At 43.3% G+C, this 19,097-nt stretch overlaps 1 protein-coding gene and 1 pseudogene across 6 annotated transcripts; both read right to left on the bottom strand.

Annotated features, from left to right (window-relative positions):
- Window positions 1-1,731: 1,731 nt before the first annotated feature.
- Window positions 1,732-14,087, bottom strand: LOC101602305 (TAR DNA binding protein). Of its 6 annotated transcripts, none has more exons than XR_006637187.1 (8): window positions 13,970-14,087; window positions 12,239-12,487; window positions 8,380-8,543; window positions 7,785-7,925; window positions 5,440-5,610; window positions 4,944-5,088; window positions 3,865-4,004; window positions 1,732-2,101 (listed from the first exon to the last, which is right to left on the bottom strand). XR_006637187.1 is itself a non-coding variant. In XM_045149837.1 (7 exons), the coding sequence occupies exons 2-7, from the start codon at window positions 12,474-12,476 to the stop codon at window positions 3,949-3,951; spliced, it is 915 nt and encodes a 304-aa protein (XP_045005772.1). In that variant the 5' UTR covers window positions 12,477-12,487; window positions 13,970-14,087; the 3' UTR covers window positions 3,159-3,948. The 6 variants fall into 6 exon arrangements, 4 of the variants coding, with proteins under 4 accessions (XP_045005772.1, XP_004657710.2, XP_004657709.1 ...); XR_006637186.1 differs by lacking the exon at window positions 1,732-2,101 and adding an exon at window positions 3,020-3,138; XM_045149837.1 differs by lacking the exon at window positions 1,732-2,101 and having other exon boundaries at window positions 3,159-4,004.
- Window positions 14,088-15,546: 1,459 nt separating this feature from the next.
- Window positions 15,547-16,809, bottom strand: LOC101597395 (annotated as a pseudogene).
- Between the last annotated feature and the right edge of the window lie 2,288 nt (window positions 16,810-19,097).

Raw genomic sequence — 19,097 nt, 5'->3', positions numbered from 1 at the left:
ACATGTCTGGAGTTCATTTGCAGTGGCTGGAAGCCCTGGCACACCCATTCTCTTTCTCTCTCCTTCTGTCATTCTCAAATAAATTAAAAAAAAAAAAAAAAAAGCCGATGAAGTATCTTTGGTTCTGGAGACAGGGTATCATGTAGCTGAGGCTGACCTTGACCTCCTGCCTCCACTTCCTGAGTGTTGGGATTACAGCTGTGCACCACTGTACCAATTACCAAATCATCACACAATAGTGCACTGTTGAAGACAATATAAAACACATTTCAAAAACCTTAAAAGCATAGCCGGGCATGATGGCACACACCTTTAATCCTAGCACTTGGGAGGCAGAGGTAGTACTGCTGTGGGTTCAAGGCCACCGAGACTAGTGAATCCAGGACAGCCTGGGCTAGAGTGAAACCCTACCTTGAAAATTGTAACTTAAACGTATTCAATGCATTCTGAGACAGTGTTCCACATATCCCAGCATGGCTTGGAACTACATAACCAAGGGATCATCCTAAACTTCTGATCACCCTGCCTACAACTTCCCAGTGTTAGGATTACAGGCATGCACCACTGCATTTGATTTTATGCGGTACTGGGGATGGAACCCAGGACTCTGCATGCTATTCAAGCACTGTACAACTGAGCCTCATCCCCCAGTCCCCACATTTTTTCCTCAGCTTGTGTAACTGAGTTCAAATTCATGATTCCTGTCTCAACTAAGAAGCGCAAGGGATTAAGGTGTGCACCACTGTGTCTGGTCTGTTTTTTTTCCTTTCTTTCCCTCCCTCCTTCCTCCCAGGTAGGGTCTCACTCTAGCTCAAGCTGACCTGGAATTTACTAAGTAGCCTCAGGGTGGCCTTAAAGACCCAGCGATCCTCCTACCTCTGCCTCCCGAGTGCTGGGATGAAAGGTGTACCACTACGCCCAGCCTCATCTTTTTCTTAAATGAACACAAACAGGTATAAGAAAGCCCAACAGACCACTGGTGACATATCGTTGTCAGAACCCTATCCATAGTGCAGAGCTACTCTCTTAGTACACAACAAATGTGACAGTGGCTGTCAAATGCAATGGAATTACTGATGAGTGACCCCCCCCCCCCAAGGTGCTGATTTAATCTAAAAAATCTTACTTGATGGGCTGGAGGGATAGCTTAGCATTTAAGCCTAAGGACCTAGGTTCAATCCCCTAGTATCCACATAAGCTAGACAGACGCACAAGATGGCATATGCATCTGAAGTTTGTTTGCAGTGGCTAGAGGCCCTGGCAAGCCTCTTTTCTCTAATAAAAAAATAAAAAAAAATAATAAAACCTTACTTGATTTAGCTTGACTCTTCCCTAGCATTTCTCTGCCTTGAGGCTGGGTCTACACTAGCCCAGGCTGACTTGGAACTCAAAGCAATTCTACCTCTCTGCCTCCCAAGTGCTGACATTAAAGGCATGTGCCACCATACCTGGCTTCACAATTTTTTACAGTTAACATTTAATGAGGCTTTTTACTCTTGCTAAATAGTTATCATTATATATATATATGTGTGTGTGTGTATACGTATATATCTACATATACCCACACACATACATATATACTCTATATATGCAGAGTTTTAGCCCTATTTCTCTTGGGCACATAAAGTGAATTCTTGAGACTCACTGTTTAAAGGCAACTTTCCAGCATCGCTGTCACATATGAAAAAGAAGCCATGTTTTTTTTTTCCAGTAAGACTCCAGACACTAAACTGTTGATGGCAATAAAACTTTTTATTGAACTGTGGTTCAAAAGATTTTTGAATGAATGCATTTATAGACCAAGTAGACTTTCAAAAACAAATCTTTGCCAAGTAGTTTATTTCTAAACTTCATTTTTTTTTAGGGTAGAATAACCACCCATGACTATATACCAAATATGTTTATAAGGGCTAATCAACATTGAAAGCCTTCAATGACCAGTAACTAGATTTAACAAGTGTAAATAAGGGATTAAAACCATGCCATTGACAAGTTAACTTACCCCCGGGCTCCATGATGGCTTGCCAGTTTAGTCTTTGGAGGTCCCCGAGAACCATTGTAAGTGTTACCATGTTACTGCTGCTGAGTAACAGTGCAAGTGCTAAAATGCAAAATTCAGATGGTACAGGGAAATCATGCAGATTTAGATGCAGAAAAAAGAAAATGTACAACCCGATCCTTTTACATAGGAAAACGAGTAATGAAACAATGTGGCAGTCACAAGTCTAAAGGAAGACCTCAATTAATGTTTAAAACATGAAACTTGCACAATGACAAACCTATTTATCATACTCTAAGTAGGTAAGGGCATCAGGTAAACTACCAACACGAAAGCACATACTCTTCCAACTAGAAGCTCTTCGATGCTCACAAGATTAGTAAATAAATACAATAGAGAATCAATATATTATTGCTTTTACATCAACAACCATCACCAGTCTCATCTGGTTCTGTAAGCAAATTTATTCAACGTGACTGTAACACCCCCCACCCCCAAAGGGCAAAGGCTACTTCACCTAACACTGCCACAGACATCCCACCCTACTAGTTATTAAAGCTGGCAGGCTTCTTAATGGGTTTCAGGCACAAGGTAATTTGGGGTTTCTTCTACTTCATCCCTACTGCAATTAATTCCACTTTTCAAATCCCAAACAGAAAGGTGCTGATGTCTTTCCTTTCCATCACTATGCTTTGCTACAAAGCATCTGAAAACAATGTTGTTTTGCCCATTCTCCTAAATGTTTTTTAGAAGGCATGATTTCCCAATTGAGATCTGTATAAGCCATGTAAATAAAACATCACCCAAATGCACAGAGGCACTAAGAAAAAGCTGGAGGATACTTCTTACCATTTTATCTGTAGCCACCCAGACTTATTAAAAGCTAGATTACCAAAAATAAAAAAAAAAAAAGTAAAAAGATAAAACTTTTTGTTTTGGACAATGCAAGAACAAATAGCAATTAAGTCTGGGTATCAGGTGTCAATACATGACAGGTGATGAATCCATTTGACTTGAGACAACTTTTCAAATAAGTTTATTTGAAGCAAAATAAACTATTGCCAAGAAACTTTATGAAAGTTCCATCTCAAAAGGGTCAAAAAGGGGAATTAACTGCTATGAATTCTTTGCATTCAGGGCTGCAAAACAAAGACACATATTATTTAAATCAGTTTTATTTAAGAATTTCCAACATTGACAACTCTTATAAAAAGCATCCAAGCACAGGACACAGAACTGCAGCAAACAGCATTCTTATGGGTAGCTAACAGACATGAGAACTTCCACCCTTCTTTGAGACACCTGAGCTCACTGGTGAACTCTGCTTCCAAGTTCTCCTGCAAAGCACACCACAAGCTCAGTCCATGTTCTCAGCCCATCAGCTTCAGTTCACGTTCCCACACTTCCAGATCAGTAACAGAGGAGAACACACACCATACAGCATTCACAGCAGTTGACAGAGGGGGAGGGAAAGTACAAGTATCATTTCACTTAACACATTCAGCTAATGTGGGTTATCTAAGAACAAAACTCAAAGTCTTCCAACAGATGTGGATGTCCTTTGAATGCAAAAACATTCGTACATTATTTGCTATCATTGCTCTCTGCACACTCTCTCACCAAAGCCACAGGATTGAGTGACACATCTCGCCAAGTTAAAAAATATCCATTTTGCACCACCAAGTCTCTGCACGCGCTCTCCTTTTCTCGCTCATACTAGCCTTTCATGCCTCGGCACCACCATCAATCCCACACAAGGTTTCAAAAGTTCAAACAGCCTTCTGGTTCCATATCACAGCCTTGCGTTCATAGCGTTGATACGACTCCATGAAATAAAGAGTAGCGGATAAAAATGGGACACCCACCGTCAAAGACGCAGCCTGTGCAGCGTGATGACGAATTCTTGGATGAGAAAGCATGTAGACAGAAGTATTCCTATGGCAGAATATTTACAGCACTACTTTCAATGAAGTGCTTCTTCCATAAACATTTGAAATGAGATGAACTGCAGAGATTAAATGAAGGCTTCATATTGTACTTTTGTTATATGAGGGAAACAAGTGTTAAAAAACAAAACCAAACAACCAAACACTATGATATTATGATTTCTCCCAAAAGGAGATTTTCCTAAGGGAAAATTCCATATGGTGGGATTCAAATTAAAATAAGGAGAAAAGAATGTAGTTCTAATTCTAACCAATAGTTTTCACTTTGAACATGCAAAGAATTCACTTAACAATTAAGTCCAAGGATGGAGTATTACAGGAGAAACCTTTTGAGATCAATTGTAGTGTGTTGGTTTACCAATCAGGCAAACAGCAGTTCATTTTCAGTCACTCAATATTTCAACCCTCTATGTAACAAAACTTATAAAATTCCTTTAGCTCTTCCTCTTTTTCTAAAGAAAAATGTCAAAAATACTGCTGAATAATATACTCCACACTGAACAAACCAATTTTGAAAATTCTTAGTACATATGTATTTTACAATATACTTACCATGAGTTTAGAAAAATTTGAATTCCCACCATTCTATTTCAACCATCTACAACCCAATGTCTACATTCCCCAGCCAGAGGACTTAGAATCCATGCTTGAGCCAAAGCCTCCATTAAAACCACTGCCTGATCCTGCATTCGATGCTGATCCCCAACCAATAGCACCACCAGAATTAGAACCACTATAATTGCTATTTCCAGAACCAAAAGCCTGGTTTGGTTCCCTCTGCATGTTACCCTGGCTTTGGTTATTACCAGATGGGCCTGACTGATTCTGCTGACTGGCTAACATGCCCATCATACCCCAACTGCTCTGTAGAGCTGCCTGGGCTGCAGCCATCATTGCTGGATTAATGCTAAAAGCACCAAAGTTCATCCCTCCACCCATATTACCACCCTGATTATTTCCCAAACCAGCTCCACCCCCTCTACTGTTACCAAACCCACCCGGACTCCCAAAGCCACCTGGATTACCACCAAATCTTCCACTTCTTTCTAACTGTCTATTGCTATTGTGCTTAGGTTCAGCATTGGATATATGCACGCTGATTCCTTTAATGATCAAGTCCTCGCCACAGAGAGACTGGGCAACCTGTAAGAAATAAGGATGTAAACAACAATTAACTGCTGACCAACACAATAGAAACCTCCAAAGAAAAAATAAGCAATACTGATTTCATTTCAACCCTCAATGTAATTAACCAATAATATTCTTATTTCCAAAGATAGTTAACACCCCCTCCAAAGGCCACATACTGAAAAATATCTAAAGTACATCCCACAAGTATCTAGGCCCACACTCAGAAAACACGGATGGGACAGCTAGAACAAGTGATTCTATGGTTATGTGTGGCTGGGGACTCAGCGCAGTGCTTTGTGCATCACACCAGGCACACAATGAGTACTGCATCCCAACCACTAAAACAAATATTAAGATAAATACCTGATCATCTGCAAATGTGACAAAGGCAAAAGCCCTGAATGGCTTGGGAATGAAGACATCTACCACCTCTCCATACTGACAAAAGAACTGCCGCAGCTCATCGGCAGTCATATCTTCTGTACAACGACCAACAAAAACTTTTCTGCTTCTTAAAGGCTCATCTGGACTTTGCTGGACAAATTAAAGGGAAGGGAAACGAGATATTTTATGAACCAAGAAAGAACATCATGGTAGGAATGTTATAAAATCTGCCTTTTATTTTATAGCAGGTGAATCATTAAAAAGACATTTTTGAGCTGGGTGTGGTGGCACTCGCCTTTAAATTCCAGCACTTGGTAGGCAGAGATAGGAGGATCGCTGTGAGTTCAAGGCCACCCTGAGATTCCAGAGTGAATTCCAGGTCAGCCTGGGATAGAGTGAGACCCTACCTTAACCCCCCCGCCCCTGCAAAGAAGACATTTTGGGTTGGTGGGATGGCTTAGCGGTTAAGGCATTTGCAAAGCCAAAGGACCCATGTTAGCCAGATGCACAAGGGGGCGTAAGTGTCTGGAGTTCATCTGCTGTGGTTGGAGGCCCTGGCATGCCCATTCTCTCCCCCCCTCTCCCTCTTTCTGTCAGATAAATAAATAAAAAATTAAAAATATATATGCATATGTATACACATACATATATATAAGACATTTTTGTTCAGCGTCACTCCTCCCATCCCAGGATCCCCCCCCAGGAGACAACGTCTAACCTAGCCTGGCATCTAAACTTGCTACATAATTGGCTTCTGATTCTCTTGCCTTATCTCCCATGTGTTGGGATTATAGACATAAGTCAATGCTTTTCTACCTTGTAAGACTTCAATGAAGAATAGTTTTTTTAAACAATGTTTTATTTTGAAGCAGGGAGTGGTGATGCATGCCTTTAATTCCAGCACTCAGGAGACAGAGAGGTAGGAGGATAGCCTTAAGTATGAAGCCACCCTGAGACTACATAGTGAATCCCAGGTCAGCCCGAGCTAGAGCGAGACCCCCACCTCAAAAAACTAAAAAAAATAAATAAATAAAATTTAGGGGCCAGAGAGATGGCTTAGCAGTTAAGGCATTAGCCTGCAAAGCCAAAGGACCTCGGTTCAGTTCCCCAGGATCCATGTAAGCCAGATGCACAAGGTGGTACATGTGTCTGGAGGTTGTTTGCAGTGGCTGGAGGCCCTGGTGTGCCTATTCTCTCTCTCAAGTACATAAATAAAATTAAAAGAATTAAAAATATCTTAATTTACTTGAGAGACAATGAGATTTTTAAAAAAGAGAGAGAATGGGTGCATGAGGGCCTCTGGCCACTGCTAACGACCTCCAGACCATGTGTTGCCTTACACATCTAGCTTTACATAGGTACTAGGGACTCAAATCTAGTTCCTTTGGCTTTGCAGGCAAGCATCTTAACCATTGAGCCATCTTTCCAGCCCAAGAATAAAATTTTAAATTATGAAAGTATACCTGGATTTAGAAGAGTCAATGATTGAGAAATGTCCCGGGCAAAGATAGTAACATTTCAAGTAAGTCATCTTATTTGTTTGCTTGGAAAATGTTATGCTTTTATACAGGTCAATGTATCCTGACTGTCTTTATATTTTAACATCACTATGCAAGAAACTGGTAACTTGACAGAAATAACACAAGAAATGGAAGAGGAGGGCTGGAGATGGCTTAGCAGTTAAGGTTCTTGCCTGTGAAGCCTAAGGATCCATGCTTGACTCTCCAGGCCCATGGAAGCCAGATGCATAAGGTGACACAAGGTGGCACATAAATCTGGAGTTTGACTTCAGTGGTCGGAGACCCTGGTGTGCCAATTTTCTCTCATTAAAAATTTTTTTTTAAAAGAAACGGAAGAGCAAAATAAATTTGTCATGACCGGAATTCCAGAACTTAAGAGGCCTCCGAGGTAGGAGGATTACCATGAGTCTGAGGCCAGCTGTGGCTAGTGTGAGACTCTACAGATTGCTCAGTGGTTAAGGTATTTGCAAAGTCTGACAGCCTGGTTCAATTCCCAGGACCAGTACCCACATAAAGCTAGATGCACAAAGTTGTGCATGCATCTAGTTCATCTGCATTGGGGGTTGTAGTGCACACCTTTAATGCCAGCATTCACGTGGCTGAGGTAGGAGGATCATGAGTTTGAGGCCACTTTGGGACTACTAAGTTCCAGGTCAGACTGAGCTAGAACAAGACCTTACCTCAGAGGGACAAATATCACCCCACACTAACTTTTCAGCATATTAACATTTGATTTAGTGTTTTGTAAGGGAGTTTGTTAGCAAAACTTCCTGAAGCACATTAGAAAAAAAGAGGGGAGAGTACCTTAGAATTAGGAAGTTTACAGTCACACCATCGCCCATCTATCATGTGTCGCTGTGACATTACTTTCACCTGGGTATCATATTCCGTAAAGCGAACAAAGCCAAACCCTTTTGAATGACCAGTTTTAATATCCTTCTTAACCTAGAAAAGACAATTGAAATTTATCTACTAACATTACACCCACCCCCACACACAAATCAGACTTCTCTCATAAAAAACCTGGCTTCATGGCTAACCAAACCATAAATCAAGTTAGTCCTAGGAAAAAGCAACTGAAGAAAAATCACGATCATGTTAACAGTAGAATTTATTTACATGAAAGAATGTGTTAGAATGAGCACAAAGATAAACTTGATCTGGCTACAAATCTTTAAATGGGAATGTGGAAAATCTCCCAATAACGAGCCAAGAAAAGCTAACATCACCTATTTCCCTTAGGCTTACATGCAACATGACTCCAACATTTTAAAACATATCCTCTATATATCAATACTGCACAACAAACATTTAAGATCTCTCTGCTGAATATGAAGGACAATGCATGCAGGAATACCTGTGCTCTTTCACCAGAAAAACTACCCAAGATCATAGTTACCTGAACCATAAGAACTTCTCCAAAGGTACTGAAATAGTCTTTAAGATCCTGTTCAGTTGTTTTCCATGGGAGACCCAACACTATTAGGTCAGATGTTTTCTGGACTGCTCTTTTCACTTTCACTGCTGATGAAGCATCTGTCTCATCCATTTTCCTTTTATTATCTAAATAAAATGAGCAGGAACTATTCAGAAATCTCCACTCAGAACTTTTTTTAAAAAAATATTTTATTTATTTCTTTCTTTGAGAAAGGGAGGAAGAGAGAATGGGTATACCAGGGCCTCCTGCCACTGCAAATGAACTCCATCCAGATGCATGCGCCCCCTTGTGCATCTGGCCTACATGGGTCCTGGAGAGTTGAATCAGGATCCTTTGGCTTTGCAAATGCCTTAACTGCTAGGCCATCTCTCCAACCCCAGAACCTTTAAAATACACTATTTCTAGTGGGACGAGGTGGCGCCTGCCTTTAATCTCAGCATTTAAGAAGCAGAGCTTGGAGGATTGTGGTGAGTTCAAGGCCACCTTGAGACTACATAGTGAATTACAGGTCACCCTGGGCTAGAGAACACCTACCTTAAAAGAAAAAGAAACAAACAAAAAAAAAAAACAAAAAAAAACCAACCACCCTCTTTCCAACATCTAAGAAAAGATATTTGCAAAGCACCTGGGTGTGTACAGTGGTACATGTCTTTAACCTCAGCACCCAGGAGGCAGAAGTAGGAGGATCACTGAGTTGGAGGCCAGCCTGAAACTACATGGTGAATTCCAGGTCAGCCTACGGTAGAGTGTATTTGAAAAACAAAAGCAGCAGCAACCAGGCAGGGTGGCACACTCCTTGAATCCCAGCACTTGGGAAGCAGAGGTAGGACTGCTGTGAGTTCAAGGCCACCCTAAGGCTACATAGTGAATTCCAGTCAGCCTGAGCTAGAGTGAAACCCTACCTTGAAAAACCACCCACCCACAATCAATTGTATGTTCAAAGGTGTTATCAGAACAAAAATAATTCTGCTCCGTTTGACTTTGTGGGTATTAAATATATTTACTGAATCACCACACTGTAAAAAAAAAAAAGTAACTCCACTCCACATGGGTACTAAGGGTGATTTTAAGTTTTCTGACTTTCCTGAAGTTTCAATAATACAAATTCTATATTAAGAAAAAAAAAAAAAAAGCCGGGTGCGGTGGTGCACACCTTTATCCCCAGCACTTGGGAGGCAGAGGTAGGAGCATCACCCCTAGCTCAAGGCCACCCTGAGGCTACATAGTGAATTCCAGGTCAGCCTGAGCTAGAATGAGACCCTACCTCGAAAAACCAAAAAGAGAAAAAAACAAGCAGGGCATGGTGGCACACATCTTTAATTCTTGCACTAGGGAAACAAAAGGTAGGAGGACTGCCATAAGTTCAAGTCCACCCTGAGACTACATAGTGAATTCCAGGTCTGCATGGGGTAGAGTGAAACCCTACCACAAATTTTAATAAAGGGGGTGGGGTGGGGCTGGGGATATGGCTCAGTGGTGAATGGTGCCGTCTGCAAAGCATACCAGCCCTGGTTCCACTTCCCAGCACCCATATAAAGCTGAATGCAAAAATGGTCCATGTGTCTAATATCCATATTGCCAAGAGACCCTATGCACCTATATACAAGATTAATAAATGCTTCATCTAACCTTAGTTTATTTAGAAGAGCCAATTAAATGACTGTGAGATAGGGCGTCTCACTATGATGCCTGTGCTGGGCTAGAACTCCTGAGTTCAAGTGATGATCTGTTCTCACCCACGGGACTTGTGAACCATTTTGCTCACCTTAATGACATAGTTTGTCTCTTGATTGAACCCTGGGCTCTGGAGATGCTAGGCAAGTACTTTTGACCATTGAGCTGTATCCTTACCCCTTATTTATTTCTTCAAATTATTTGAGAGAATGAACACATGGGCATGCCAGGGCCTCTTGCTACTGCAAATAAACTCCAACTGCATGCACCCACCACTTGGCGCATCTGACTTTATGAGAGTATTGGGGAATTGATACCAGATCAGCAGCGTCTAACCACAAAGCCACCTCCTGAGCCCTATCCCTTATCTTTTAATTATTTTTATTTATTTGAGAGCAACAGAGAGAGAAAGAGGCAGAGAGAGAGAGAATGGGCATGCCAGGGCTTCCAGCCACTGCAAACAAACTCCAGATGCGTGCGCCCTCCTGTGCATCTGGCTAACGTGGGTCCTGGGGAATTAAGCCTCAAACCAGGGTCCTTAGGCTTCACAGGCAAGCGCTTAACCGCTAAGCCATCTCTCCAGCCCCCTATCCCTTATCTTGATATAGGGTCCCACTATATAACCTTGGTAGTCATGGTCTTGTCATTCATCCTGCCTCAGCTTCCGAGTTTTGTGCTTTCAGGTGTGCACCACCTCAAGAAACCAACATGACATGTAATTCAGGCTGGCTTCAAACAATTCTAATGCCTCAGCCTCCTGAGTACTAGGATTACAGATGTACGTACCACTTTGGTGCAGTAAGAAGTTACCAGAGACTTGCTGAATGCCACATTGCTAAAATGTACCTATGGCATACTTCTCAGCTTTCATACCTCCTTTCACAGGTTTAGAACATCTGCGGTAAGAGGCAGCAAGAAACTAGAATTTAGCCAGGTGTGGTGGCACTCACCTTTAACCCCAACACTTGGGAGGCAGAGAGAGGTCGGAGGATTGCCTTAAGTTTTAGGCCACCACCCTGACACTACATAATCAATTTCAAGACAGCCTGGACTACAGCTAGCCCCCACCTCAAAAAAGGATGGATGGATGGAAGGAGGGAGGGAAGAGAGGAAGGAAAGAAGGGAACCAGAATTTTTTTTTCTTCCAAGGTAGGGTCTCCCTCTAGCCCATGCTGACCTGGAACTATGTAGTCTCAGGTTGGCCTCAAACTCATGGAGTCTCCTACTTCTGCATCCCAACTTCTGGGATTAAAGGTGTGCACTACCATGCCCTGCAGAACTCTGAAATTACAACTGGCACTATACTAATTTGATATTTGGCCAATGTGGTTGATGTTCACTTAAGAAGTTAAAAAGTCTTCTGTGGGTAATTGCCTGCAAATTCTAAGGACCAGGGTTTGATTCCCCAGTACCCATCCATGTAAATAAAGCCAGACGCACAAAGTTGTGCGTGCATCTGGAGTTTGTCTGCAGTGGCTAGAGGCCCTGGCATGCCCATTCTCTCTCCCAAATAATTTTTTTTTTTTTTCGAGGTAGGGTCTCACTCTGGTCCAGGCTGACCTGAAATTAACTCTGTCTTCTCAGGGTGGCCTTGAACTCATGGCGATCCTCCTACCCCTGCCTCCCGAGTGCTGGGATTAAAGATGTGTGCCACCACGCCCGGGTAAATAAAATATTTTTAAAAAGTGAAAGTCAAGCTAGATAAATGAGATGATCTAAGACTGCAAGGATAATAATGACTGAGTAAACTCTGGGACACTTAAGACTCTATTTACAAGACTGACAGAACTGCAAGTAACACTCTACATTTGGCAACAACCTGGCAATGATTTATCATTTAAAGTTCCTTAAAAATATCCCTGCTCCATAATAGTCAGAGAGGTGGCTTAGTGGGTAAGGCACTTGCGAGAAAAGCCAAAGGACCCAGGTTTGATTCTCCAGTACACAAGTCAAGTCCGATGCACAAGGTGGCACATGTGTTTGGAGTTCATTTGCAGTGGTTAGAGGCCCAGGCACACTTATTCTCTATATGCCTTTCAAATAAATAAATAAATAATTTTTTTAAAGCCATGACAACTACGATTTAGGATGAGACACAAGCCTAACCACAGTCCTTACCCTTGCAAAACCAAATGGGTTAACAAACCTTTCGGATAGTTGACAACATATACCAGGTTTCCCCAGCCAGCATCAGGGGCATGCAGAATTCCTTCTACCAGACGGACACCTCTCATACACTGAGACACTGGATTCCTGTAGCGTAGCCCACATGCCCCTGGAAACTGGGCTGTAACAGTAGACAGCAGCACTGTCCCATCGTCTTCTGATGGTATTTCAATGGGCTCGTCATTCTCATCTTCTGTTACCCGAATATATTCAGACATCTTTTATTTCTCTTAAAAGGAAAAAGAAATACATGAATAACAGTGTGTCAAAGTACTTACCTCCTTACACCACCACCACCACCACCTTCCACATTAGTGTTCGGACTTCCAGGAAAATTTTTGCCATTTGGATTTTGGGTTGTCCCCGGCCCCAGGTAGGGTCTCACAGTAGCCCAGACTGACCCGGAATTTACTATGCAATCTCAGGATGGCCTGGACCTCACAGTGATTCACCTATCTCAGCCTGCCCAGTGCGGGATTAAAGGCATGTGCCACCACTCCCAGCTTTTTTTCTTTTTTTTTGAAGCAGGGTCTCATTCAATGCCACGTGGACCTGGAACTCTGTAACCAGGGCTGGCCCAAACTTCAAGACAAGCCTCCTACCTCAGTCCCTGCTGGAATTAAAGGTGTCAACCACAGGACTGGACAGACAGCTCAGCAGTTAAGGCACTTGCCTGCAAAGCCTGATCACTCGGGTTCGATTCCCCAGTACCAAAGCAACATGCACAAAGTAGCTTTGCAGTGGCTAGAAGCCCTAGCGTGCCCATTCTTTGACTCTCTCGCTCTGCTTGCAAGTAAATAAAAGTATCTTTTTATAAGGGGTGTCAGCTATCACACCCGGCTCAGTGATACTGTACAAGAAATCTCTGCTTGTTGGGCTTTTAATCCCAGCATTCAAAAGGCAGAGATAGGAGCTGGTTCCAAGGACAAGAAAGATAGTAAACAAGTAACTATTTTGTCAAGTTTTTTTTTTTAAGTCTCCTTGTGTAGTCCAGAGTAAGTGTTCGGGAGCGCTAGATTACAAATGTATTACCACCACGCCAGGCTACACTTAACTACTCTCATGAAGTCATTCAGAGGGGGCGAGAACCTAAACTGGCATGTGTGTACATGGGTCAAGAAATGAACGCAGAGAAGCCTGATCTGGGCCCAACAGGATGTGCACCCCCTGCTAGGCGACCCCAACAGAGAGAGGGGCAACTCCTTATTTCCCGAGGGAGATCTGCCAACTAGTCCAGCCAAGGAAAGCAGCGACAGGTCTCTGCGAAGTGGGCCGCCACTTCCCAGCAGCCAGTGCGCCGTGATGACGACGGAGAGGAGTGTGGTTTTTTTTTGTTGTAGTGTTCCCCCCCCTTTCCTTCCCCAGCGCGGCCTGGGGTGGGGCTGCAGGGCTGCGAGGCCTGTGGTTGCACCGACCGTGTTCAAGTGGGGAAGGGACCAGCAATAATCCGGGCCGCAAGGCCACCAAGACGCTTTACCCACGGGCTGTGTGCTCCGGCGGGTGCCCGCCCGCGCAAGGGCCCAACGACGAGGCGGAGGCGGAGGCGGCGGCTGCGCGAGCCCGCCCGGGAGGGACGAGGTGGGCCCACCTTCACACACACAACCCTCGGCGCGGGCGGAAGCCGAAGCCGCTCACGTCCGCCTCAGGCCTCCCCTCTATACACCACCCGATGCAGCGACAGCGTCCTCAGGAAGGAAAGTCCGCCACTTACCTGCTAGGCCCGCAACTCAGGAGCGAGACAAGGAAAACCGAAAACAGAGAAGGATCCCGGACCAGCCTAGCTACCGCTTCGTTCCCACAAAATGGCGCTAGGGCCGCCTCCTCCCCCACCCCACGCCCGCCGTCGCGCTCTTCCACTCGCGCCCAGTCGGGAGGGGAGGACGTCACGTGGAGACGGCAGCTCGCTCCCCAAACGGTTGAGATTCCGCGTGGACTTCTCAGCTTATAAACGAGATTGGAAACCTACAGGAAAACAAGCAACTGAGTCTTAAAAACGAAATATTTGGAAATAAACACATGCACAGGGTTTTCATTTCCCCCCATTTTAAGTGGAAGATGGTTTCGCCCAACCAACCGCCGGCCCGGGCGTAGGAGCTCGCGCCTAGGGAAAGTGCGCGAGAATAGGGAAGGCCAGGAAGAGTGGGCGGGGCCTGGGCAGGCGGGGCGGGGTCAAAGTGGACTAGGTTTGGGCGCCTGGAGAGAGGCTTCCCAGGCTTCCTAGCGGTTCTTGCGAACAAGGGTTGGAAGCTGTGGTTCCTGGTCTAAATGGCAGCCAGGCAGGTGCCTCTTCTCCTCCCTTTGCTAGGTAACCTGCAGACCTGGAAACAGTAACTTTGCTCGAAATGGTAGTAATACTAAGTGCTACTTTGTATCAGGTCCTTTTTTTTTTTTTTCCTTTACGGGGACCAAAACAGGATCTTGGCAAATGATAGACAAGTGCTCTGCCACTGAGCTATAAACCACAACCCCAAGTGCACCCCCCCACCCCTGTTTTTTCAAGGTAGGGTCTCGCTCTAGCCCAGGCTGACCTGTAATTCACTATGTAGTCTCAGGGCAACCTCGAACTCATGGTGATCCTCCTACTTCTGCCTCCTGAGTGCTGGGATTAAAGGCATGTGCCACCATGCCCGGCTATAAATAAAATATTTTAAAAAATAAATAAAAGGCAAGCTGAAAGGAATTTTGGTTTGGGGAGAATAAGAACAATTGAGTATTTGTATTGATTTAGAGACATCAAACCCTCCCTCCCGCCTTCAAATAGTTTTTAACAAATGTGAAAACAAGACACCTAAGACACATGAAGTAAACACTAAAAGGTCATCTGTGAATTGCATACTTTTTTTAAAAAAAGCTTCATACATTAACAATATTATACAATTACATATACACACACACAGTTTTCCCCCACGTGCTCGTTTTCATTAGCTGAGGCTGTACCAGATTCAGTCATCTTATCCATGAGAACGGCATCTTCATCAGTCCTTTGTCTATGAGGCCACCTAAGATGGTTAGTATAGAACTGACGGAGGATTTGCCACCGCATGGTCTACCACCACTCTGACTCCCTGAAACACTTAGGCCTCTTGCACCTGGGTGTCTCCTGCTATCCCGCTGATGTCAACTCTCTCGAACATCTTCTCCTGCCAATGTCTAATCACTGAGCTCATTTTCATGCTCAGATTCTGTTTCAGAGGGGTTAGATAGTTCAGAATTTGTACCATAACTGGAGGTATAATTAGGGTCCCAACTATCTCTGCCTCTTCCACTATAAGACCTAGAACCAATGTGTCATAGTTGTTTGTCAATCGGCAGGCATTCCATTCTTAGCTATTCCACTTCCTTTAAGTAAGCAATATATACTGTAAAAGAACTTGCACATTTCCAATACTTTCTTCAGTGCCAACAAACACAAATGGGATCATTCCATCTCTAGGTAGTTTATTTTCATTGTCTCCTTCCATTCCTACCTGAACCACACCAGATCTGTTCACTATTTCTTGAATGACTTTGCCATTTTTTTCCAATTACTTTTTCAACAAAATTCCTTGGAACTTGAATAAAATCTACAAATTCTAAGAAACCTCTGGCTTTTTTTTTTTTTTTTTACAGCATCAGCACTCTTTCTGTAGAGTCTAAATGTTCTAGTATCTTCATCTAGTTCAATGTCAAGAACTCCAGGAGCCTTCCTAGCTTGCTTGTGTTACTACTATATGTTCCTATTTCCAGACACATTAGATCTTCTCTCACAACAAACAAAAAAATGAAAAGCTGCTGCAAGTTTTGTGCACTCTAAATGTTTAGTCTTAATTTCTGGACATAAGCATCAACTTGGTGTGAATGCTTTGCAAATGCATGTCAATTGATAATTTAACTCTCTTCACAGTCACTTCACTGGCCAATAAGATCATGAGCTATGTAGTTTCTGAGTGGTAAAAAGTTCTGCATGCTCCTCCTGCCTTCTTGAAGTCTTTATATGCATTTTTATTAGCACATGCCTCTCTCAAATCTTCAGGAACATCTACTGTGCATTTAAAGAAAGTATTTTTCTGGCAGATCTATTTATTTATTTATTTTGGTTTTTCAAGGTAGGGTCTTGCTTTAGCCCAGGTTGTCCTGGAGTTCACTATGTAGTCTCAGAGTGACCTCGAACTCATGGCAATCCTCCTACCCCTGCCTCCTGAGTGCTGGAATTAAAGGCGTGTGCCACCACGCCTGGCTTCTGACAATTCTATTTTGATTGACAGGGCGAAGTCACTCAAATGTGACTATTTCAGTGTAAGTGGCATCACAAGCAGCATATTCAGTGGCATAAAATGCTCCTTTCATCATCTGAGCTTTAGCCAACCACTATTCACGTGGTTCTTGGTTGTTTGCTCTTGAATATGCCTCTACATCTCCTTCATTTAGTTCTTTGTTTAGGTCAGGTGGAGGTGGTAGTTGAACTTTATTAAATGGAACCTGGTGTTCTGGCTGCCAGTTATTTTCAAAAACAACTGTTAGGGAATCTTCATGAACATCTTTGATAAATCCCTGAGAGAAGTTATCCTGCATCTGCACAATGCTCGTGGATAAGGAGGCCTTTCATAAAAATGGCTGAGATGATGTCATCATCTTTTCCTCCTATCCTACTGGTCTTGCATAGGTAGTGCCAGGCACTGCGAGGTCATGGGTATCCAGACCGTTTTGTGTCTGGAAGAGCGCACTGTAAGGAGTCCTACCCTTCCTTGGCTCTTACATTTATCCTGCCACCTCTTCCACAATGGACCTGGAGCCTTGGAAGGTGTGATAGAGATGTTTCAGTGCTGAGCACTCCTCTGACATTTCTCAGCCTTTTGAGTCATCATAGAGGTCACTGCCATCTGAAAGAGAAGCTTCTCTAATCAAAAGTGAGAGTAGCATTAATATATGGGTGTGAACATTAAGAACAGTGCTTATAGGACAGTTTGGTAAGCATGACATGTGCATTTAGTGAGATACCAGCAGGCTTTACACCACTAGGGCTCATGAGTTTCCCCATCATAGGTTTTTCGTGTCAGGCATGTATTTCCTCCTGTAGAGCGGGCCTCCAGTCCAATTAGAGAGCAGCTACTTTTCCCCATAACAGACATACCACTATTGTACCCATTGGCTCATTTGGCCTGGCTAGCCAAACTTAAGGTTTGCAGTGTCCATTGTTGTTTATCTCTACTGATGACTTCTCTCCCATGGAGCTGCATGCAGCATAGCTTTTACCAGCTGATCTACACAGAGGAGATTTTCAGCTCAGCTCTAGCAAGATTTCTCAGTGATCTTGCAGCCCAGGCATGTGGAGTCTTCAGCACTAGGGTCTTAAAAAAATTTTTTTTTTGAAATAGGGTCTCATGCTAGCCCAAACTGACCTGGAACTCACTCTGTTGTCCCATGTTGCCTCAAAATCACCGTGGTTCTCCCTACCTCAGTCTTCCAGGTGTTGGAATTAACCAGGTGAGCCACTATTCCTGGCTTATATCACAGTTTTATTTTGTTTTAAATATTTTATTTATTTATTTGAGAGAGAGAAAGAGAGAGAGAGAGAGACAGAGAGACAGAGAAAGAGAAAGAGGGGAAGAGGCAGAGAGACAGAGAGAATGGGCACGCCAGGGCCTCCAGCCATTGCAAATGAACTCCAGACACATTGAGCCCCCTTGTGCATCTGGCTTATGTGGATCCTGGGGAATCAAACAGGATCCTTAGGCTCACAGGCAAACACCTTAACTACTAAGCCATTTCCCCAATCCTGTTTGATTTTAGAAGTAGAGTTTTACTCTAGTCCAGGCTGACATGGAATTCACTAGTCTCAGGGTGGCCTCGAACTCACTGCAATTCTCCTACTACTGCCTCCTGAGTGCTGGGATTAAAGGTGTGCACCACCATGCTGAACTGTATCGCAGTTTTTGATCAAATACATACTCAAATCATGACCACATAATAAAAGTCAAAAAAGTCTGGATTAAATATGTACATAATTTTCCTTGTCATCATTTCCTAAGTAATACAACTATTTACATAGCATTTACATTTTATTAAGTATTATAAGTAATATAGAGATGATTTAAAGCAGACAGGAGCATATGCATAGGTTATATGCAAATACTATGCCTTTTAAAAAATTATTTATTTTATTTATTTCAGAGAGAGAGAAAGAGAAAGAGGCAGATAGACACAAGGGCCTTCAGCCACTGCAAACATTCTCCAGACTCATGTGCCACCTTGTGCATTTGGCTTACATGGGTCCTTGGGAAATCAACCCTGGGGCCTTTGGCTTCATAGGCAAACACTTTAACTGCCAAGCCATCTCTCCAGACCAGTATTATGCTATTTCATACAATAGACTTGAACATCTGTGGTTTCAGTATCCAACCAGGTCTCCTGGAACCAATCCTCCATGATTACTGAGGGGTATCTGTATGTTTTATTTTGTGCCCTACAACTTCTACCTAAAGATTCAATTCTGTCAACATACAAAGCCAATGAAAACCCAAGGTAATTTTAATTACCTCTATGAAAAATAATGTTGATCCAAGAAGGATACATCTTGGGAGGATAACAGTGAGCTCAAAGCTAGACTGGGCTACAGAGTGAGTTCCGAGTCAGCTTGGGCTGGAGTGAGACCCTGTCCCTAAAACCCTGGCCATCTGGGAGCTTATACCATCAAGGCTACATCCACAGAGCTCTGGTATGGCGCAGGCACCAGTTTAGCACTTGACATCAAGTTGCTTGAACCATCTTCCACATCTTCCATGAAGCAGGTTAATACCATCTCCAGGTTCTGGAGAAGGAAGCCAGCCAAGAAGTAACAGACTGGGGTCGAGCCCTACAAA

This window comes from Jaculus jaculus, chromosome 5 (genome assembly GCF_020740685.1).
Source record: "Jaculus jaculus isolate mJacJac1 chromosome 5, mJacJac1.mat.Y.cur, whole genome shotgun sequence".
Lineage (NCBI taxonomy): Eukaryota > Metazoa > Chordata > Mammalia > Rodentia > Dipodidae > Jaculus > Jaculus jaculus.
This window is presented reverse-complemented; position numbering and strand designations above follow the sequence as displayed.